This window comes from Canis lupus, chromosome 30 (genome assembly GCF_011100685.1).
Source record: "Canis lupus familiaris isolate Mischka breed German Shepherd chromosome 30, alternate assembly UU_Cfam_GSD_1.0, whole genome shotgun sequence".
Classification (NCBI taxonomy): Eukaryota; Metazoa; Chordata; class Mammalia; order Carnivora; family Canidae; genus Canis; species Canis lupus.
The window spans coordinates 36,993,370-37,018,323 of record NC_049251.1 but is presented as its reverse complement, the minus strand read 5'-3'; the positions used below and the strand labels follow the sequence as shown (position 1 = coordinate 37,018,323).

Genomic DNA, 24,954 nt, shown 5'->3' with positions numbered 1-24,954 from the left:
GGTGGGAGGATGGAGTAACTAACTGGGTGATGGAGGGCATGAGATGTAATGAGCACTGGGTGTTACAGAAGACTGATGAATCACTGAACTCTACCTCTGAACTAATAATACACTGTATGTTAATTAAATTTAAATAAAAAGTAGTAAAAAAACAAAAATAAAAATAAAAAAAATGCTGATCTCAACCTCTTCAATCCCCTTGGCAAACTATGGTTTGAAAAATACTGCTCTAGGTCATGGTTCCATGAATATAACTTAGCTTAAAAATTCAGTCACAGGTAAGAAATGAAACTCACAAAATACTGAGGAATTAAAAAGAGCTATTTGGCATACAAATATGATTGCTAAGTGGAAGTAAAGCCAGCCTTCCATCAGCCCTGGAATGGTTTGTGTCATGAACAAGCAACAACATTTACTTATACAAAAGCCCCTACTAAAAAAACAAAAAACAAAAAAACATAAGCAACTATTCAGTACCAGGCACTCCATGTTCTATGCTCTCTCAGCAAATCTTTTAAACCCAGTGAAGTTGGTATTATCTGCATTTTGTGCATAAAGAAGCAAGCTCAAACTGTTAATTTACTAAGGTCCAGAAAAGGGGTAGAACTGGGATTTGAACTGAATCTTCTTGATATCAAAGCCCATGACCTTACCAGGACCCCCAAGTATGGTATATGTGTTTCAAAGGAAGAAAGACTCACCATCTGACAACGTTCGAACAGCAACATCTTGTGTGGAGACTCCAGGGCCGTGTTTGTTGTAAGCCACCACTCGGAAACTATACTCTGTGTATTTTTTCAACCCATTAATGGTATGGGAGTGACTTGAAACATCAACATCCTTGATAAAATAAAACAATTTACACATATACAACTCAAGCCAAAAGAAATGCTTCAAAATAAAGAATTAACTCTACAAGTTCTGCATTTCATACAATGCAGACTTCCATCCCTTTTACAAAACGCTACTTAACAATCAAAGCAGATTAACCACAAACACTGGTAATTTACTGAGAAATACTACTTGATGTTTAGTGACACTTCCTGATAAAAACTGCAGAATAAAACTTGGTACAAAGAAATAGAGTCTGTTGACTCTTCATTTCTTCTATATATCTTTTTTATTCTGAGATATCTAGACAAGCAAGTATTGAGTTTTGGAAATATATTTCAACTCTACTATTCCAATCAATGGATTGAAAAATGGCTTTGGAGTGCCTAGGTGGCACAGTTGGTTAAGCATCTGACCCTTGGTTTCAGCCCAGGTCATGATGTCAGGGTTCTGGGATGGAGCCTACTTAAGATTTTCTCTCTCCCTCTTCCTCTGCCCCTCCCACTCATGCTCTCTCTTTGTCTCTCTCTAAAATAAATAAATATTTTTTTAAAAAAAGGCTTCATCTTATACCTGTTCTTTATCAGTCCCTTTTTCCATATAGTACAATTTGTAATTCTGAATTTCCCCATTGCCAGACAATGGGGTCTCCCAGGTGACAGTGATGGAAGTAGGTGAAGCTGCATATGCTCGGATGTTTGGTGCTGGGCCAGGGAGCTGAACTAGAAAGAAAATTTTGGGACAGCAAGATATGAATGAAATTTACGGCACTCCTCAATAACCATTCTCAGCAATAACGTCATATTGGCCATGTCTTTAAAAACAATAAAAACTAAGTAAAACAATTGATTTGATTGAAGTGTTTCTAGGATAATATAGAATTAAATACATTTCCCTTTATATGACTCAAATTATAACTAAAAAGTCTCTGTGAGGTATCTCAAATATATTCAAAGGAAAAAATAAACATTGCAGAATTTTTCTTGTGGTTTATAAAATCTGAGTTTTTCTGCAGGACCGCAGCACGTAAAAGCTGCCATCACAGGAAGAGAGCCCTCTGGGGATTAAAGAGTACACATATGATGAGCATGAGTAAAGAAAGTATAAAATTGTTGAATTGCTCTCTTGTGCACCTGAAACTAATATAACATTGTATGTTAGTTATAGTGGAATTAAAGTAGAAAACAGTAAAAAAGAGAGAGCCATCTTTTGCTAGGCACTGGGGATACCGTGATGGACAGAGTCCCTGCCCACAAAGAATTCCCAGTCTAGAGGGAAGTCAGACATACAAAGAGTTGCAAATGTCACAAGTGCCATCAGGTCTCATAATGATTGTAATGAAAACAGAAAAAAGAATACACGACTGTAATTTGGAAGGGGGGTGTGCAGGCAAGGGAAGGACTGGGAAGCAAGAAGAAGCAGCTTCCTCAGATACCAAGGGAAAAATCATTCCAGTTAATGGGGAGGATGTATGAGAAGACAGTGTAACATGGTTCAGGTTGAAGAGCTTCTAACGTGCTGCTGTGCAGTCTGCATTTTCTCTTGTAGGTATTAGGTAATTACTGAAAAATTATGAGCAGGAATGTGACATGACATGATCAGATCTCTGTTCAGAAAGGACATGTGAACATATGCATAGAAGAAAAACAATACTTTTAAATCAGCTATGATTTACTGAATGCTTATAATCAGTCCAGCTTAAAGTGCTTTATGTGTATTTAAATTCCATCTTATTTAATCTTTGCACTAACTCACATGAGAGGGATGCTTTTATCATCCCTATTTACAGATGAGGCTGAGAGGCTAAGAACCAACCGTTCCCCTATGATGGGAAATTAGTGAGTGGTGGGGCCAGGAGTTGCACACTTTCTGATTCTAACACGTGGACTCAAGAAGACCAGGTAGGAGATTATTATGACACCCTCTGTGGGACGTATGTGACTGGAAGACTTGATGGCTGGTTATGGGCTGACTGTCCAGCTCTCACTCCTACAACAGCTCCCATACCTTTTTGCTACATTCTTTTTGTCTAACAAGTTCCAGTCCCAATTTATACAGAAATTCCGGAGGTTGCCTATACCTACACTTTGGTAGACAGTCTATATTTGAAAACAATTTCTCTGGTGCCAGTGTTTCTGTAACAGAATCCACTAGGTTTAGGAACAGGAAAAAAACGAGCAAATCGTAAAACGAACCAGCTTTCTTAAACAACAGCTCGACAGTTTCGCTACTAGAGTAGAGAAACCTGAATGTGCTTATTCTGACAGTTGTTTGCTTAATTTAGTCATGAATCATGTTATTCACTTAATGTTAAGAGCATTATTTTGTGCAGCCTGACAGGTGGGATTTGTCACACTTTGGGAGCTACAGAAAACTTTCCCCTAAGTTATTAAAGGGGAAGGAAAATAAAACAATCCTCCAATTCTCTTGAAATCACTTTCAAAATATTCATTGGATAAACACAAGCAAATATGATCCCAAAAAGGCACTTAGAAATTCTTTCACTTCACCTGCATAGTGGCATAATGAATGGAAAAAATTTTAAGTTAGTTTGTTCAGCTAAGTATGTAAAATATTTTCTGAGGGTTGACTCCAATATTTATACCTCCCCTCCTGCCACAGGCTGAATACCTCCAGATGAAGTACAAATCTTTCCATTAACTTGTCTTTTGCCAAAACATGTTATAGCCACTTTCTATCCTTAAAAAACCTCAAGAGAATCACGTTCCCCTTTCATCTACATTCTAATTTAATCTCTTTCTTCTAATCAAACTCCTTGAAATGATTGTGCTGCCTACTTTCCTTAGAATTACCGAGGTACAATATTAGATAGATAGGATCAGAGGAAAGCGGATAGAAGGCATCTGAGCTAGGGCTTAAAGAATCAGGAAAATTTGAGTGTGTATCAGCAGAGTCATATTGCCTTCCACTATTTGCTACTGTTTGATGTGAACTAATTCTATCTCCCCTCGCTAATTCATAAGGTCCTTGATGGCAGGGACCTGGTATCTTCTGTACGCTGTGGTGTACACGGCTACATAGAAGGTAGACCTTCCTACAGTCTACCTACAGGCAGGGCCAACAGGCAGGTGGAAGACTTACCCTCAGGCTGTGTTTCGACGCGGAGTGGGGCTGAACTCTCTCCGGAGCCATGTTTATTCTGAGCCACAACTCTAAAGACGTACACAGTCGCTGGCATTAGGTTTTGAATGGTTACCTGCATTTCTCCTGGCCGACTAGTGTTCTCAACACGTTCCCTTTGGACAAAGAGGGGTGTGGAAAGAAACAGCGTGAATTAGGAATCCCTCCAGAATGTGCAGTTTCATTTTCATGGAAATTTCTATAGATATAATAAATACCACATCAAAATCTTCATTTAAATCAAGTAAACTCTTCAAAAAGCAAACCTGTGGGGGTTGAACAGTAGAATATGGTGAGTGGTAAAGAGCAATGTCCCACATGGCTGATAATTTGCTGACGTTTTTTGCTTAAACATCACTGACTCTCTGGTCATAACCATAACTTCCTTTCAGAGAAGGCACAGACAAGGGTCTTCTCACTGCCATTTCAAACAGGGCAGCTGGCCATCAATTTTGTAGGCTTTAGGAATCACTGAGTTTTAAGGAGTGATTTTCAGGGAGACAAACACAAGGTGATTACAGGTAGGACCAAATTTGCAAGAAAATATCAAAGAATTCTGTGTATTTTGAATAAAAGACTCAATAAAAAGAAAGCTAGAGATGATCACCTTTAAAGTTGGGAACATTAAAAATTTAAATGAATCCTAAAGTAACCCAATCTATAAAATAAGCGAATCCTGATATTAATTTTTATGATTTGTTTGTTAAAACAAATACTCTTTTAGAGTGATTTCTAAACTGACTTGAAATGTTTGACAAATTTTATGACAAACAGGACAAATGAATCTAGCAGTCTAGTGTCATGAACTAAAAACACAGAGGCAGTATTCTGGCTTCTTTAAAAGCGATAGTTTCCAGGCTCTACCCTGGGGCTCTGTGTGTTCACACTTGGGTCCATAATTATACTCAGTCTACGCACTATAATAAAAACTAGTTTATATTACACAAGAGTTTTCGACAAATATTGTGGAAGAATTCATTTGTTTTAGACAAAAAGTTGGTCTTTAAGGATTGCCCATCATGTAAGGAGAGATCTTATCCTGACAGAGTAATAAAAAGGCCCCAAAGTACTGTGGACAAAATTACTTGAAATTACATAATCTGTTGAAATAAAATACTTACTCTAAGATACTGGCAATTTTCCCTGAAATCACTGATTAAATCTGTTTCATTTTACATGGCCATACGCCAATTTGGCTGATTATATGTGAACATTTACGTATCAGAGATTTAAGTGTTTTTCAGTGGTTTTCTATAGTTTTAAAAACTACCTTATTTTAATTTAAAATAAACAGGACTCACATCATATTCACAGACAGTGCTTGTCTATATATAATCAGGTCCATTGGACAACGGTACTATGGCAACAAAAGTTATTGCTGAAAGATACTTAAGGTCTCGACAGGTATTTTCTCTTCAGCTAACCCTCTAAAGCACAAGACTTAAAAGCAGGGTTTCAGCTGATTTCTTACACTCTGAAGTTTCTGACAGTTGCTCTGACCATAAATGATTGCTGTCTAAAAGGAAAAGTGGTATTTTACACTTCACCGAACTACAAGCTCCATGTGAGAGCACAGATTAGGTCTGTTTTGCTCACTCTGTACATAACAGTTTAAACAAAAAGTCTGACTGTATACAAAAAATTGAAATTATCTTGAGAAAGATAGTTGGGGGGCACTATTTTACTTTAAATTGAAGTGAGTGTCTCATTCATGTTCCCATATTACAGAAGAACTTAGCAGAATGCTCATACGTGGAAGCAGCATCACAGATATGTGTGCAGAATGCATGAATGGAAATTTGCCTTCTCTATATAAACTCTGTGTAGTAATATCATGTATATCTTTTTTCATTCCTATGTGAAAGGAAAAAAAAAACAGGAGAAATGAGTGAAGGGAACTAAAAACATAGAACAAATTTCTATAGAAGCACAAGTAAAAAAAAAAAAAAGAAAATCAGTAATAGGTATGATTCCTTAAGATGAAACAAATACCCAGGACCTGCAAAAGCTTTATCTCTAGATTGGTCCAAGGTCCCAGAACCAAGTGCCTGTCTAGAAAAAAAACTTTTGACTTCAGGACAAGATCCAGGGTGAGTTATAAAGTACAAGTCACGTAAATGTGTGAGGTTACAATGGAACTTCGGTTAGAATGTGTCAGCTAAGAGTCAAAGGAGAAAGAAAAAGGTACATTTTATATTAAGATAGTGCTAGGCTAGGCATTAAGAGTTCCAATTCTAGGGCAGCCCGGTGGTTCAGCAGTTTAGTGCCACCTTTGGCCCAGGGCCTGATCCTGGAGACCCGGGATCGAGTCCCGCGTCGGGCTCCCTGCATGGAGCCTGCTTCTCCCTCTGCCTGTGTCTCTGCCTCTCTCTCTCTCTCTCTCTGTCTCTCATGAATAAATAAATAAAATATTTTTTTAAAAAAGAGTTCCAATTCTAGTTCTAGCAAGCTACTACACCTTGCTAGGGGACTGTGGGCAAGTCACTATACTCAGTCTACGCACTGAGTATAGTCTGCTTCTGAGCCAGACAGTAAATATTTACCAGCTAAGAGACAAAATGGAGAATATTAAGTAGTTACTTATATGACCTATTAAAAGGTAACCATTTGAAAATATAAAAAATATTCTTAGCTCGTGGGTCATAAAAATAACGTCTGATTTGGTGCAGGGTCCGTAGTTTGCTGACTCCTGGGCTCAACTAAGATACCTAAGGCTTCATCTATCTCTAAAATGTTATTAACTTCTGGAATAACTTACTCTGCATCTTCCACTTAGTGGCTAATATCAGAAAAGTACTCCCATTTACACTAAAGGAACTGGAGAAAAAAAGGGGGGCAAACATTTCATATTTGAAAAGGCAGAGGAAGGCCCATTTGAAATCTCTGGCACCCAAGAGAATTAGACCTCATGACCCAGTCACAGAGTGCCACCTGGTGGTTGATTTTTCAAATCAGGTAGTAGGATTTTTTGTAAATGCAGGCAGCGGATTCCAACCTCACACTGAATTCTTTGGTCTGTGAAGAAAAGTTCCCATCCTCATTTTTTTTTTTTTTTATGAGAAAACTTAAGCTTATAAAGGTTAAATAAAAGTTCTGTTTACAAAACAAGGAAGCAGGATCTAGTCTTCTGACTTCATGTTCTTTCTACTTCATGGTCTGTATTCAGAAATCACAAACTTCATTCACAAATGAAATGACAAAAACATGACAGTCTCCAAGAAACTTCCTTTGAAATATTCCCCAGATTTATTCTGTCCATTCCAAATCACTATTTTTGCCTTTGTCCGGGCCATACCTACCACATGTCCAGATTAACTAGATTTGTCTCCCTGACTTCATTTCTCCTCCTCTTCTCTTTATGTAGTGCTCATAAACTAAGAAAAGCTATTTAATAAAATCACAGTGCACACTTGCTCAGGAGTCTAAAATGGTCCCTTCTCAAGTGATTATGTCCAAATTCTTACTGGCGTTATGAGATTTGGCTCCAAACTGCCACTTTATTATAATCTCTTACTAATTCCGACCAAAACTCTGGGCCAGTTAAACTAGCTTTCTTACTTTCCCATCCATCAAACACCAGACACACATATTAAATTGGATCCTCCTTGCATCTCTTCTTCCTTTATATATACTTGCCTTGTCTTCCCGCCTGACAATTTAATTTTACATTGAAGTGACAGATTCTCATTAAAAACAAAAGTATATATAGTTTTAAAAAATCCAAAAAATCCCAGTTTTTCTCTCTTCAAAACCTGTCCTTCCCTGACATCTAACTGTGGCACATACTGACCTATATCCTACCAGATAGCTTCATGTCAGGTTTCTAAACCTTAGTGCTATTGAGCTCTTGGGTGGGATAATTCTTTGTTGTAAAGGGCTATCCTGTACACTGCAGGACATTTATCAGCATCTGTGGTTTCTACTCATTGGATGCCAGTAGACATCCTCTCTCATCTGAGTTTTAATAACCAAAAATGTCACCAGACATTGCCAAATGTCTGCTGAGGGATGGGGGCAAACTGTCCCTAGCTGAGAATCACTGCTTTAGGTATTTACACGCACATCAAAATATACAGATATGTTGGGAGACCTGGGTGGCTCAGCAGTTGAGCATCTACCTTTGGTTCAGGGCATGATCCTGGGGTCCTTGGTTTGAGTCCCACATCGGGCTCCCCAGAGGGAGTCTGCTTCTCCCTCTGCCTGTGTCTCTGCCTCTCTCTGTGTGCCTCTCATGAATAAACAAAATCCTTATAAAAAATATATAGATGTCATTAAAAAATTCCTGTATCACATTTAATATACAGATGTTAATTATGTGCCCATTCGTCCATCAGTGGGTGTTTACTTTTTTTTTCATTCTTACAAATAATGTTACAATAAACATTTTTATGGGTGCCCTATGCATATGTATATCTGTTATCTACAGAACATCTGGAAACGTAATTGTTGAATTGATGTGCATTGAAAAGATTTTTAAAAATTCGGCTAAATCACTTTCTCCAAAGACTACTCCAAAGCCTAGAGAGGATTTCTTCCCAGCATTTAAACTTGCTTAACACTAGATATTATCAACTTAAAATTTTTGCCAGCCTTTTAAGTAAAAAAGTTTCACTTTTTGTATTATTTTGTATTTCCCAGACTGTGATCAATAGCAAAAACATTTTTTAACTTTAATGAGCCTTCCCTTAACTTCTGCTAATCATCTACTTGTACCATTTGCCTCTTGTGATATTTGTCTTTTTCTCAGGATTTATAGGAGCTCTTTATATAGATTGGGTAACAATACAATGTTTTATAAATGTTACATATTTTTTCCCAGCTCACCACTTGATGTTTTGATTTTATTTATGATGTTTTATCACATGGAATTTTACAGTGTTATATAAAAAAATTTGTCGATGTCTCCTGTTGTGGCTTCTGGATTTCCTGTCTTTCATTAAAAGGCCTTTTATACTCAAATGATAAGTTGTTTCTATATTTTCTCCTGATACATTTATGAGCTTTAAAATCTCTTAATCTGTCTATAATTTATTGTTATACATGATATAAGACAGAGATATAACTTCCATTCTTTCCACTAAATGGAGCTAATTATCTCAACATGATTTCTTGAATAAGCTATTATTTCTCCATTGATTGAAATGAATTTATTCACTTAACAAGTGATTATTTAGTGCTATTGTATGTCAGGCCCTATTCCAGATGCTGGTGATACTCTGTTGAATAAGGCAGACATAAGAAATAGGTTAATAAAAAGAGACTTCAGAGTGTTAAGTGTTCTGAAAACAAAACAAAAGCAAAAAAACCAAAACAGCATATGACAGCAGTGGTGTCCTGGTAAATGTTTAATAACCAGCTCCGGTTTGTAGCCCTTATCACAATAAATACTCATGCCATGCCCCGTTTTGAGCTATCAAGTGGTCATCAGGTCTGCAAAATTTCCTGAAAATTTAAAAACTAGCTTGGGAACAAACTGGCTCCAGAACACACTGTGTGACAAGGGTGAAGGGGGCCAAGTTGGGTGGGTATTCATGGAAGGCCTAGGGAGGCATCATTTGAAGGTGACAGATAAGAACCCAGAAACACCTGTTTGTGAGGGAAATGCATTTCTGGTAGAAGAAACAGCAAGGACAAAGGACCCATAGTGAAAAGAGGTTTGTTATTCTGAGGAATTACTGAATGTCTTTTCCTTTTGTGAAACACTATGAAATTAGCAATGAGATATGAAAGACTACTGGAGACATTTTAACACAGATGCCACCTGGTAGTAATGTCTTGCCTTTTTGTGTCTAGAACTGTTTATAATTCCCAAAACATCTTGTACAATGTTCAGAAAAACATTATTCTATGAGTAGCTCCATCTATCTGGCTCAAATGAGGTCACATACACTTCTAAAGAGTGTTAAATCAAGTGGTTTTGATGAAGGTTTCTATATGTGTGGAACTTGACAGTCTAGTTATTAAATACAAATGTAGGGATGCCTGGGTGCCTTAAGGGTTGAGCATCTGCCTTAGGCCCAGGGCGTGATCCTGGGGTCCCGGGATCGAGTCCCACGTGGTGCTCCCTGCATGGAGCCTGCCTCTCTCTCTCTGCCTGTGTCTCTGCCTCTCTCTCGGTGTCTCTCATGAATAAATAAATAAAATCTTAAAAAAAAATGTATCAGATGTAAGCTCCCTGGTAGAGACGCAAGATTTACTTCATGAGTGAGAGCCCTAACCAAAACAGAAAATTTTAGCTTTCTTGTTTTGGTGTAAATGAAGAAATCTGCTTGGCAATGCTAAGAATACATAGCACATGGCATAGTTCCTCCCAAAAGTTTTATAATTGGGTTGGGAAAACAACACAATACACATAAAGTAGCAGAAGAGTACGACTTATTGCAGTATAAGATCATGTGTTATCATAATTAAGTGCCAATATTAGTGCCACAAACACATATAAGGGAAAGGCTGTAAATGCTGAAAAAGGTAAAGCAAAATGCTTGAGGGCTTCATGGGGCTTAATCTGGACCACAAGGACGAACTGACCAGCTTCAGGTGGGAAAGGGGGAAATGACTGAAGAGAACACACTTGAAGAAAGGTGGCACAGTGACAGCAATTAGATTGGCTTCCTTAGAAAGTGAGTTAAACTGGGAGGAGAGACAAGTAAGGTTGGACAGATAAAATAAAAGCTGGACTATAAGTAAAGTGGCCTGGGGATTCTGGACAATCTTCTATAAGCAATGAAGAAGCAATGTGAACGCCTGAAAGAGGTGGAGATAGAGAGGAACTTGATGAGAATGCAGTTTTAAGAAAATTAGCTACTAATGACTCTTGTGTCATTAAGGGGACGGGGACCCCCTGTGGGGCTCAGCAGCCCACATCCACATAAGGGTGCAGGCAAATATTCATTTAAGATTACTTCTCTAAATTAAGTCTACCTTAATTTCTAGAATCTCAATGTTTTTTTTTTTTTTTAAGATTTTATTTATTTGAGAGAGAGAACACACAAATTGGTAGAAGGGCAGAGAGAGAGGGAGAAGCGGCCTGCCCGCTGAGCAGGGAGTCTGATGTGGGGCTTGATCCCAGGACCCAGGATCATGACCTAAGCCGAAGGCAGACCCTTAACCCACTGAGTCACCCAGGTGCCCCTAGAATCTGAATGTTCTAAGCCATGTCCTATAGGTTGTGCTGACTGAACCTTATAAAAAAAGAGTAGCCTTAGTTATATCTTAATTCTTCTACCTAAATAGCTCTATCTGTCCTTTTCCCATGTCATTCCCGAGGGCCAGGAAAGAATACCAGGACTTCAGTCTGATTGGGATAAAATTTAATGACCTGCAACTGAGAAATATGCATTGTGGTGGTCATATTTTCTGGACTGAAAATCTGAAGTACAGATTCTGCACAACAAAGAGCCAGAGTGGGTATAACTGGCCTGAGATAGACCAGGATGCAGCCAACTGGCTCCACACATATGGACACTTACCTAGCAATACCCTCCTTGGTGTAGAAGACAGAGTAGGTAAGGTTGTCTCCATGGGGATCCGATGCAGGTGTCCGCCATGTCAATTTGATGAAGCGGGTAGAGACGAGGGAGGCCACGACATCCCGAGGAGCTGAAGGTAGTGGTCCCGTTGTGGCTGGTGCTAGATGGTCAGTAGTGGCACTGGTCAGTGAAGTGGGAGGTAATGTTGGGATGGCAACATCTTGTCATGTGCAAACATTGGGGAATATGAAGGGCAAACCACGACGGTTTTAAAAAAGAGAACAGAAAAAACAAAAAACAAAAAAGAAATAAACAAAACCACGATGGGAAATAAAATAAAATGAATGAACATAAAAAAGGCCATTAAACTGAAGGCTAACATGCAGGCCAGGGTTAACTACTGAAAACTAATGGGCACTATTCAAGACGTATCACTGTAGAGCAAGCAGACTTTCTGGTCGCTATAATGGTTGTGGGCCAGGCACAGGGAGGTGACGGCTGAGAATAAAACATCTCACAGAAGGACATAGCAGTGACCAAGTAATTTTCTTTAATTGTGAAAACAGCATGCAACATCTGTCAAACTTTGCACATAGAAATATCATCACCAAGGAAAAACCTCAGTTCTTTTAGCTACTGTATCAAATATGGAATAATATGTAATAAGGATGAACTCAGTTACTCTCACCATGAGCTTCCTGCAGAGCTGGGGTCTTCAGCTCTGCAGGAGACTCTCAAGAGCCATATTTGTAACTGTAGTCTAATTTTTTAAAAAATTTTATTTATTCATGAAAGACACAGAGACATAGGCAGAGGGAGATGCAGGCTCCATGCAGGGAGCCCCATGTGGGACTCGATCCCGGGACTCCAGGATCATGCCCTGAGCCCAAGGCAGACGCTCAACTGCTGAGCCACCCAGCCATCCCTGTAGTCTAATATTAAACTCTGCTCTCTATAATTCGGTAATTCCTAGGCAAGTCTGATAGCCTTCCTCGCTTCACTACTATTTTATTTGCTATCTTTTTCAATTCATTTAACTACAACAGTATAGAAACATGAATAAAAAATTCTCAAACCAGAACACAATAATCAGGTAGTTTGTTAACAGTCCTCTATAATATATATTGCCATGGCTTGCAGACTTCAGGAACTTGAGGGGACGGGTGAAGCAGTGGCAAGTCAAAGCTTTACTCATTGAAGCCTGGAAGCTTGTGTACTTGTAGTCATAGGCAGTCCATTCTGTTGTTGGACACTTTGGATTTTCCTAACATTGGACCAAAAATCTCCATCTTGGGGCCTGAAGGTATAAATATAGTCTCACAATTTTTAACTAAACAAGGTCATCAGAGTTGTGTCATAACCTTAATGGGAAAATCATCAGAAGAGAGGCAGAGAGGAAAACATGAAAATTCTGGACCTAATTTTCAATGAAATCATAGGTCAACAACCTCTAGGAAAGGTCTGTGAACTGTAAGGGAATCTAAAGTGAGGCAGTCAAATAACTAAGCCACATAGAGTAAGTTTTCTAAGGGAAAGTACAGAGGAAGACCAACCTAACGTGGCTACTTAGGTGGGGAAGAGGCAAGGGTCATCCAACAGCTACCATTTCTACGTGGCACTCTGGCTCTTGATATGGGCTCACTGAATCCTTACAAACCTATGAGAAAAGTACCGTCATTTTATTTCTGTCCTGTATGTAGAGACTGACATTTAAATAGGGCTAAATCGCTCATCCTAGGTCACAGACAGTAAGTGATGGTGTGTTAAAACCAACTCTGGTTTTTAGTTTAAGAGGTTTCTGTGTTTAGCCAACAAGGAGTTCTGCTCCTGCTGTGCCACTTATCAACGGTGTCACCTTCAGCAACTCACTTACTCGCTTTTCCTCTCCTTATGAGAAAGTACTTTGAAGAGTCCAGAGTGCCATCAGAATGTAAGACTATGAAGTCACAGCCACAGTCCCAGAAGATACAAGTCCACACACTCCACTGGTACAAGTGTCACTATTGTAAGAAAGTCACACCTGAATGGCCTGTAAGGGCTTATTCTTATCTTTGATGCTTCAAGAGATGTGCTGCATCAGAGAAAATACTTCTCCTTCACAGCGTTCAGAGTTCTTTTTCATATACTGTGTCAGTTTATTCACACAACAACCCCATGAGGGAGGATGCAAATGACAAAACTGGATGCTGGGGTGAAGGTTAGAAAGGACTCAAGGACTCTCAGGTTTCTGGCTTGGGAGGACAGGTGGTTGGTGGTATCATTCACGGAGTACGGCAACATTAAGAGAGGCTAGAGCCTGAGGGAGAGATAGCAAACCTGATTCTGAACATGCGATGTCCAAAGTAATGATCCAATATCCACCAGAGAAATGTGTAAGAAGCAACTGGAAATATGAATCCCTGATTATTGTAAAACTAAGTCACTAAAAAAGAAAAACCCTTAGAGGGAAATAGTTCAAGGAGTAGCCTGCAAACAGTCTAGCTTTGTTGCCTCATTTCTGTGCCTGTGTAGAAACACACTAAGTAAAAACTGCTTCCAAGTCTGACCGAACTCAGTAAGCTAAATTTTCCCTAACTATCTGCTGGCTGGAGAGGAGAGGAAATTTGTAATGTGAGAGGCAGTACAGCATACTGGAAAAAGCCCAGGATTTCAAGTACAAAGACCTTGTGTTCAAAACTTGACTTTGCCACTTCCTAATAATGTGAAGTTGGGTAAGTCACTTAGTTTCTCTGATCTCAGTTTCCTTGTCTATAAACTGGAAACACTCCCCACCCATGTCCCAGGCTGATGTGAACCACATGAATATCAGTAGGAAAAGTACATGTGGAAGCACTAGGTACATGTTATCACCATAATTAGCTTGAACAGGTGACAAAAAGAAGAAGGTAAGTGTAAAGGCAACCAGGAGGGGTATGTAAGCAGGAAGGACCAGGTGACAGAAGTAAAGGGTGATAACTGAAAGAACTGGTCAGGCAGGGAAACTTCAATTAGCCTATGGAACTTCTAGAGCACGCATCTGTAAGTCTTTAATGGCATCCAGCACTTCCCGCTTCTGTTCTTCATGTTCACGCTTAATCATGCTAACCTATAGGCTCCTTGAGGACAAAATCTGTATCTGCTTCCTGTTGGCATCATTCATTGTGCATGTGTATACATTAGATAATCAATAAATGTGTATTTATTGAATTACTAAGTGGAAGAAAATTCAGGGAGAATGTTACTGCAATGAAGACCAGTGTTACTAGAATCTCATCAAGTACAACAATATTTTAATCTTTCTAGCTGACTCAAAGTATATACAAGTAACATTTATTATGTTATATAAAAATTTGCTTTGCAGTTGTATTTTATCAGTTATACCTAGAGTAAAAGTGTAAATAATACCAGACCATTGTAAATGATTCCTAGTTAACTATGGGTAAAATCTATGTCCTTTCTGGTCCTAGTATTTTATACCCACTTCCCCCAAGTTGGTTCTTTTTCTGCTGTTCCATGTTCTACTTGGGCAGGTATGAGCCCAGATAATCAAATAGGGGGTTAAGTTATACCAGGATCAATGGCAAATGATACTTCTAGATTGGGACTTAGACTTCCAGCATTATGGTTTGTGGACGTCAACAAATGCTCTTCCCCCCCCCCAAAAAAAAAACAACTATAAAGCTGCACAAAACTGTCAAAGGTTGAAACTGGCCAAACAACAACCCAAGAAGCATTTATTCATGAAAATTACCATATTTAGGTGCAAACAGCAAGTATGTGCCATTTTTGCCTAGGGCTGTTCCATGCTCTCCAGCTCTGCTGGAGTAGTTTACTCAACCAGGGCAGTGCAGGCCCTGGAAGCTGGAGGCTTTGCTGCTGTCAGCAGGGCTCATCTGATGGGGAGTAATGTTCGAGTGGTAATCTTGGTGGCAAGTGAACAGGAAGGGTCAATGTCTTTGCTACTCTGAGGCTGTGATCATTTTTGGGAGCAAACCGGACTACAGACTAGCAGGACTTACGGGGAGTTTGGGAAGGTGAAAAAACACTAAGAAGATGATAAGTCTCCAGGAAGACGGAAAGCCATGAGTATGTGCGGCAGAGCCGAGAGTAGGTCCAGGTGACCCACGTATTCCTGGCTGTTGGAACCGATGTATGTATGCACAGGACAACTGAGAGAGCCTCACAGAAAGCAAAAGCTAAGGCTGACTAAAAAGTGGCCTCAAGTTTGAACGCATGCCCCAAAAAACATAGGATCCATCAGCTGAGAGTAGAAGGCTTACTGGCTTGAGGTGGTTGAGCACAACTTCTGACTGATACTTGGCTAAACACGAATTGATACACACACAAGGGTTAACCCTAGAAAGCGAGGATTAAAAATAAAAACAAAGAAAAAATAAAAGGTAAGCAGAGACATCTATGGTTACACAGTGTGGGGAAAATGGATCTCAAAGATTTAGTTCAAGTGAGCTGCTGCACAAACAAAATAACAGCCCTGGGGGAGGAGAGGAGGTGTCAGAACCCACAGTTGCTACAATATGCTATACAAAATATCCAATAATCAACAACAACAAAAAAAAATGAAGAGACATGCAAAGAAACAAAGTGTAACCTATACCCAGAGGCTAATGTAAAAAGTGCAGTCAATACAAAAGGTCTCAGGGGGTCCTTGGATATTAGATTTAACAAAGACTTCAAGGCAGCTGTTAAAAATATGTTTAAAAACTAAAGGAAAAAAAACCAAAAAACAAAAAACTAAAGGAAACTGTCAGGAACTCTGCAGGGTCTGAGATTTCCCTTACTTATGAGCTAACAAGACAGCCTATTCCTGTTTCATGGGCGCTGGCAAAAACAAGTTTTGCATCAGAGACAAAACTATTACTTAGGGCAATGGCCATAGCTAGGTCTTTTTGTTTGTTTTCATCAGTTCCCCATGCACCCCAAGTCCCACAAAGGCCGTGTAAAGCGCCCAGGATGGACGCGTACCCATGCAGCAGGTTGTTATAGGAGAACCGCGGACTTGAGGAATTTCCCACTTCTAGAGCAAGCCCAACAAAGAACAGGCCTGCTGTGGATATCTGATTTAATTCTGTTGTGATGAGGCACATAATTTCTACGGATACAGTCTTTTAAAATTTCCTAAGACTTGCTTTATGCCCCAGCATGTGGTCTATCTTGGAGATTGTTTTGTAGGTGCTTGAAAAAAAATCTGTATCTGTAGTTTAGTTGGAGATTCTGTATTAGTTAGGTCAAGGTGGCTGAGAGAGTTAAGTCTTCTATACACCTTTGTCTCAATGTTTTAATCATTTTTTGAGAGAATATTAAATTCTCAGTTATTTTCACTGAATTGTATATCTCTTCTTTGTATCAATTTTAAGTATGTATACGTCTAATAACAGAGCCCCAAAATACATGAATTCAAAGAATATGGAGAAATCCCAAATTTTTGGAAATCAAACAATCCGCTTCTGAGTAACCCAAGGATCAAAGTAGAAATTACAAGAAAAATTTAAAAAATATTTTTAACTGAATGAAAATAAAAACACAACAAACTAAAAAACAAGGGAAGCAGCTAAAGCAGAGCCTAAAGGGAAATAAATTTCTTTATCAGAAAAGAAGTCTCACATGAATTACCCAATTTCCCACTTAGTGAAGAGTATAGATCTTAAGCATTCTCACATACACACACACAAAGTAACCCTGTAAAGTGAAGGAGAATTTTAATTCACTCGTTAACTTGAGTGTGGGAATTCTTTCACAAAATATACATATATCAAATCATCATGTTGTACACTTTAAACATATTATCATTTATTTTTCAATCATACCTCAATATAGCTGGGAGAAATTAAATTGAGTAATATGTTAGCCAACTTAAAAAAAAAGACACAAGATTAAGAAATTATTATTTTTTTAAGATTAAGAAATTAATAGAAGATACAAGTTACCTAAATCAAGAATCAAAGAAGGGACAATACAACCAACCATACAGATTGGGAGGTTACGAAGTAAAACTATGAACAAATTTGTGCCCATAAATCAGAGGAAATAGAAAAATTCTCAGAAAGACAAAACTTACCAAACCTACTTACAAAGAAACACAAAATCTGGGTAGAACTATAACAAATACAGACATTTAACTAGTAATCAAAAATCTTCCCACATAGACAAGTCCGAGTCCAGATAGCTTCATTGGAAAAATGCTACCAAATATTTAAAAGAAGAAATAATACTAATCCTTCACAACTCTTTCAGAAAATAGAAAAGAAACACTTCTAGCTCATTCTGTGAGGTTAATATTACTCTAATATCAAAGCCAAAGGAAAAGAAACTATAGACAAATAACCCTTATGATAACAGATACAATACCTTTTAATGAGATACTAGCAAACCATATTTGGTAGCATATTAGAAGGGTTATACATCATGACCAAGTAGGATTTATCACAGGAATCCAAAACTAGTTTAATATATATATATAAAAGATCAATGTATTATACCATATTAGAGAAAAAAAAGAGAAACTGATCAGCTTAGTAGATGCAGAAGCAGCATGTGACAAAATCAAACACCTACTTATTCATGGTAAAAACTCTCAACATACTAGGAATAGAAGTTCCTCATCTTGAAAAACCTACAGTGAAAATTATACTGAATGGTTAAAAAGTAAATGCTTTTCCCCTAAGCTTGGATACAAGATAAGGGTATCAGCTCTCATTTCTTATATTAAAAAAGCTTTGTACTTAAAGTTCTAGCCAATGCAGGAAGGCAAGAAAAAGATTATAAATAAATAAAGATTGGAAAGGAAGAGGGAATACTGTTTTTATTTGTGGGTGACCTAATTATATTTGTGTAGAAAAAACTAATAATCTACAAAAAAAGCTACTAAAATTAATAAGTTTAACAAGGTCATAGAATGCAGAGTCAATATACAAAAAACAACTCTATTTTTTTTTAAGATTTTATTTATTTGAGAGAACAAGCAAGAGAGAGAGAGAATGAGTGGGGTAAGGGTCAGAGGGAGAAGCAGATTCCCTGTGGGGCAGGGAGCCTGATGCAGGACTTGACCCCAGGACCCTGAGATCATGACCTGAGCTGAAGGCAGGTGCTTAACTGACTAAGCCACCCAGAGGCCCCAATTCTATTTCTATATACTAGGAATCAATAACCCAAAGATGAAATTAAGACTACAACTCCACTTATAGTATCAAAAAAGAACAAAATATTTAGGAATAAATTTAACAAAAGAAGTGTAAGATTTGTACTCTGAAAACTATAACACATTGCTGGAGAGAAATTAAACATCTAAATAAAAATACTTAAATGAAAAGAAGATCTAAATAAATGCTCATGGATTAGATGACAATGTCATTAATATGACAATCTGCTCCTAAAATATAACAGAAATGCAAAAGACCTTGAAGAGCCAAATCAATTCTGAAAAAGAAAAGGTTGGAGGACTTGCATTATCCAATTTCAAAACTTATAATAAAGCTCCAGGAATCAAGAGAGTCCGGTATTGGCATAGGAATAGGCACATAGATTAATGGAAGAGAACTGAGAGTCTATAAATAAACCCTTAAGTTTGTGGTCCACAGGTTTTTGGCCAAAGCATCAAGAAATTTTAAGTCAGAAGAAGAGTCTTTTCAACAACTGGTGCTAGTACAACTCTGTACCTATATGCAAAGTAATGAACTTAGATCTTTACTTAGCTCCACATACAAAAATTAACTCAAAATGCCTCATAGACTTAATGGAAGAATTAAAACTTCTAGAAGAAAATAGAGGAGGAAGTCTTCCTGTCTTGGGTTAGAAAAAGCATTCTTAAACATGATGACAAAAGCACAAGATATAAAAGAAAAAACCTGATAAACTGCATTCTATTAAAAATAAAAACGTCTGCACTTTAAGAAAAACACAACTAAGTAAATGACAAGACAAGCCACAGGCTGGCAGAAAATATTTCTGGATCATACATCTGATAAAGGACTTGAACATATAAATTCAGAATATATGTTCAGGACCAGAATATATAATGAACTCTTATAAATCAATTTAAAAGTGGGCAAAGACTTCGATGTTTTGCCAAAGAAAACATAAGAACAGCTAATAAACACATGAAAATTATTACATCATTAGTCATTAGGGAAATGTAAATTAAAACCATAACGACACACTACTATACACTCACTAGAATGGCTATAATCAAAAAGGCTTCTGAGTATTGTACCAACACAGTACTAAAGTGTTAGTGAGGGAACTGAAGAACTGGAATCTTCACACATTGTTGGTGGGAATGTATTAAGTCTTTCAACTGATGAACACAAATTGTCTCCTTTTATTATTTAGATCTTTAATTTCTTTCAAAAATGCTCTATGTTTTCAGAGCATAAGTTCTGTATTTCTTTGGTTAATTTAATCCTAAGTACTTTATTCTTTTTGATGCTACTATAAAGCAAATTATTTTGATTTTTGTATACAGATACTGACTTTATTTGCACATTCTTTATGATTTTCTATATATAAGATGATGTCAGCTCTAAACAGAGAATTTTACTGGTACTTTCTTAAAAAGTTAAACACAGACTTAGCATACAACCCAGAAATTTTACTCCTAGGAATCTACCCAAGAGAAATGGAAACAAATGTCCAAATAAAGATTTGTACACAAATGTTCACAATATCATTATTTATAATACTTAAAAATTAGAAACAATCCACGTGTTCACCCACTGGTAAATAGGTAAACACAATGAGGTATAGCTCTATAAAAGATATTATTAAGCAATAGAAAGACAGGAAATACTGATATATACCACAATGTGGATGATTTCAAAAACATGCAACGAATGATCCAGTTGTAGAAGACTACATATTATATGATTCCATTTTTATGTAAAAGAACTGCAAAAGGCACTTTTATAAGTGACAGAAAGTAAATCATTGATTATCTGTGGCTAGGGACAAGAGTAGATATTGACTGCAAGCAGATATAAGCAAATTTGGGGGGATGGAAATGTTTTGTCTCTATATTGTAATGATGACTACACAGCTCTATAAATTTGCTAAAAATTACAGAAGTATACACTTACAAAGCATGCATTTTATGGTATGTAAATCACACTTCAATAAAATCATTAAAAAAATGAAATGGCTTCACCTGGCTAGCTGGAACTATTCAACATACTTTCTCCAGTATAGTTAAAATAGAGGTACAACAGCAATAGTTACAGAATCCAAGGACATCCCCGTGACTCAAAACACCTGAGCTTATAACCAACCTATCTGAAGTCTTTGCAAAAGTATCCAGAAATTACTCAATGATTTTACATACCAATTAGTTATCAAGGGTCCCAAAACGTAACTGAAATCTTTTTTTTTTTAAAAAGAAGTCTGACTATATTGAGTTATGCTGCTTCCTTTCCCTTCTGCCCCCAAAGTTCACTCCTGAAAATAAAAGATCTGAACCCATCACTCCCCAAAACTATTTACAGGATGAAGTCCAAACACCTCAGTTCAGTGGTCAAGGTCCTACATGCTGTGCTTGAGGTTTGCCTGGTTATTGAACAAAGATGGATTGTTCAGCTTCCGTACCTATGTTCACACTGCTACTATATTTAGAGCAATAAGCACCACATAAATCTGACTCAAGTCAAAGGCAACTGGGAAATATGTTTGAGAAAAGGTATTAAACTTTCAAAATTCACACACTGAAAATGCTATTAGCTTTGACCTGTGCCCAAACACTTGGCAGCAGCTTCATGCTGGCACTTTCACCGAAACCTAATGACCTCAATAGGCTCTGAAGTGGAACTAATTGAAGTGACCTGTGTGGGACCCTGAAGAAGGACTATGTTCCTCCTGATGTAGTATGCTCCTTGAGGAAACCATCAGAACTCTTTTCATTTTTCTGAGAAATCACTTTCAAACCAGCTCTACTGTGGCTGATAGATCCGGTTTTAATGATACATAAGATTTGTGATAGATGAAGTGTCACTTTTAGTAGTTTAGTAACTATGAGTTTAACCAATACATCTATGCATGTAAAATAGTTTCTAGGTAGAGATCATTAAATTCTGTGCTGGGCATTTTGCCCTCAGTTAAGTGGATCCAGTTATCCTAATCTGACATCCACTCACACCAGCCAAGTGAGCTGTATCACGTGTAAGTTTTCTTCTGAAGTCCAAATTTTGTTCCTTCTTCATAATCTTTCTTTGAAAACATATTAGTTTTAAAATTTCTTTCTCGCCTATTGAAGGAGTTCAGAAGATTCTGAAGTTATCTTGGGAAAAATGTCTAATCTTTCTAGATCTTCATTTCCTTGCATAAAAGAATTTACTAAATTGGTATTCCCCAGGAACATGCATAGCAGCATTATTCAGAATTCACTGCTCAAAACTGAATCATATTAACATGGTGCTTATTGCTTTAAACATAACAGCAATGTCAACAAAAGTACAGCTCCACAGAGCATTTCTTTTGAGAGATGTTAACAAGTGTATTATAAAAAAGAGAGAACAATCATATTTGTGAGATCATACAGATCTGCCATACTTTTTAGCATGTTAAAGATTCCCAGTAATTCTATAGGAGAAAAACCTGTTCAGTTTGTTAACCTAGAATTTCCCATTCCTCTATGATCATGAAATCTCTTTTCCCCAAATAATCCAGTTTGAGCAATCCTTAATGATACCTGAGATAGTGTCTAGCAGAGTTCTTTAAGAGCCTCTGTCTGAAAACCAGTCATTGTTCAACTACTTCTGGAGGCAGTCTATTTCATATTTTTATTTAAAAACCAAAATGTAGGGGCAGCCCGGGTGGCTCAGCAGTTTAGCGCCACCTTTGGCCCAGAGTGTGATCCTGGAGACCCAGGATCGAGTCCCACGTCCAGCTCCCTGCATGGAGCCTTCTTCTCCCTTTGCCTGTGTCTCTGCCTCTCTCTCTGTGTCTCTCATGAATAAATGAATAAAATCTTTAAAAAAAAAACAAAATGTAATGAACTTGTTATAAAATAATTCATACAATACAGAAGTATACAATGCAAAAAGATTAAAGTTCTACTTTTCATCATTTCTAAAATACCACTCTTACAGGTTTGATTTCCATTCTTCCAAATATTTTCCTTTTCAATTATTCATATATATATATGTACATATATATATACACACACACACAAATATGAGAATAAAATGATACCAAAAATATTGTTCTGCAAACTGCTCTATGGTGTAATATGTCTTTAAGAGCTTCCCATGTCAGTATATATAAACAAACCTCATCATTCCTAACTGCTGCATACTATTCTATAATACAAACATACATAATTTATTCAGTCATCCCCTTACTGTTACTTACATGTAGGCTAATTCCATTATTCATTTATTTTGGCCGCTATGGGCAATGTTTCTGAAAATTTTCCTATACATGTATCTCTGTGCACATGTGCAAATAATTCTGTAAGATGAATTCTTAGAAGTGAAACGCTGAGCCAAAGGTTTGTTTATTTGAATGCTTCAGAGATGATGCCAAATAGTGTTCTGAAACCTATTTTTGGCTTCAGTTTTAGGAGAGAGGGCCAAATACATTGCTGGGTACACCACTTTATAAATACCCCTAATCAACAAACACGACAAGAAATACGAACACAAATTCCACTTCGGACAAAACTAAGAGATATCTGTAATACCAACCCAAAATACATGCAAAAAGAAAGTAGATTAATGGAGCAGAGCTGAACCAGGTACTCCAAGAGGGTCGACTGATGAGACTCAAACCAACTGACCATGAGAAAGTGGCAGCACTCAGGAGACAGGGATGATGTGGGGGACAGGAACTGGGAGCTATTAACTCTCCATCGCACTCCTGGGGACAAGAGGTTTATACTTAGGAGAAACTATATCAGAAAGGCTTGGGCTCAGAGGTAACCAACAAGTGGATGAAGACCTCACAGATCAACGTGTTCCTTCCAAGGGTTGTTTTAAACTGTTAATGGTGGTTCTAGAGAAGCCTTGCATCTAGATACATATTAGACCTACTCTCAAAATACAGCCTTTCTGAGGTCTGCGCTGGAGACCTGGGGTGTTCAACAAGCTCTCTCTACTGTGATTGGGTGGAATATAGATATTTCCCAGCCCTGTGTATGCTCGAGTTTTCCAGCTCTTCAGTAATTGTTCTTTCCTTAGATGTTCTTTGCTAAACTTGTGGACTCTTGCTCCGTATACGTGCAGCTTAGTATTCAGTAAAAGACTGAGTGGGAAAGGGTTCCCACAGCTTTCTTGAGCTTCTCTGCACGTTTCATTTCTCTCCAAAAGGCTGCTCCACAAATTCCAATTCCCTCACCCTAGATTCTGATCTGTCTCCTTAGCTTATCGAGACTGCAAAGCTGTCTGTTCCCTTCTCTCAACTCAGTCCTGCAGTCTGAAAAGTGCTTCCAGGCAGAAAGATGGGGTGACTGTTGGGCTCATCTCATTTGTTTCCCTTCTGTTAGGGATTATGGTCTTGCATATTCTTAAATATCTAAAAATACTTACTACATGTATTCTGTCCAATTTTCTAGCTGTTTACATCAAGAGGGCTAGTCTAGTACTAGTTCCTCTGTCAGGGCCAGAATATAAGTTTCTAGTACTCCTAAGATATTACGATAATTTAAAATACTCTTTCAAAGAAGTACCACTGTAATAAAAAACGATTGTATTAAAAACATTTCTAAGCTCTATTCATTAGAAAAAACATTTATTTTCACTTAAAGTGCTATGTTCATTTGTTTCCTTTGTAGAAACTAATATCTACTATACATTTGATAAATGTTCATTCAGTGACTGAATAAATAAAAACTAAGAAAAGACTTAAGAACAAAAATATATAACTGTAGGGATATGAAAGACTTTAAAATATGAATTTATATCATAAACAAATTTTTGAAGCTGAATTTCTAAAGAGAACTTAGTTTACATGAAAATAAAGACTTTTAACTATGCAAAAATAAGCAGCTTTCTCTAGATTCTTAGACAAAGTAAAAGTAATACCCTTATTAGCCAAACAAGGTCAGAATGATATCTGTGTATATGTAAGTATACATATGCTATTCAACTTCCAAATTAATCTTGAACAATCGGTGCATGGGTGGTTCAGTGGTGGAATTCTCAGCTGCCAAATTAATCTTGAACTGTCTTTCTCCATTTTGTAAAAGTTTCACCCAACTTATTTTTCAAAGAAAAGTTTACATGCATTCAACACTCAATTTTACAAGACAAGCTTTCAGATTTTCTTATTAGTTTTGAATTCTTATTCCACTACACTATTAACAAATGTAGCTGGCTTCTGATTAGGGCTAAAGAAGTACCCAATGTTTAGTGCCAAAGAAGCCTAACCTGAAACTCTGGATTTCTGAACAAAAGGAAAATTGCTCTGTGGTAACACAAAAGTGTTTTCTACACTTCTGCTCCCAGTCAGGCTTCTGAGAGTGGATGCAGGAATGACCAGACTGAAGAGTATCACCACTTCAAGAGCAAGAACAACAAACAACTGTCTATCGATG

General features: G+C 37.5%; 1 protein-coding gene across 6 annotated transcripts in view; it reads right to left on the bottom strand.

The window, feature by feature from the left end:
• The window catches only part of NEO1 (neogenin 1), a 235,113-nt gene that overhangs the window by 46,031 nt on the left and 164,128 nt on the right, over nt 1-24,954 (bottom strand). For 3 of the 6 annotated variants that reach the window (XM_038580915.1, XM_038580918.1, XM_038580916.1), the window contains exons 8-11: nt 11,442-11,661; nt 3,934-4,088; nt 1,405-1,553; nt 702-840 (exon numbers count right to left, since the gene is read on the bottom strand). In XM_038580915.1, coding sequence (XP_038436843.1) covers nt 702-840; nt 1,405-1,553; nt 3,934-4,088; nt 11,442-11,661 — 663 coding nt within the window. The remainder of the gene's footprint in view (nt 1-701; nt 841-1,404; nt 1,554-3,933; nt 4,089-11,441; nt 11,662-24,954) is intronic. The other 3 variants (XM_038580917.1, XM_038580920.1, XM_038580919.1) reach the window with 1 other exon arrangement.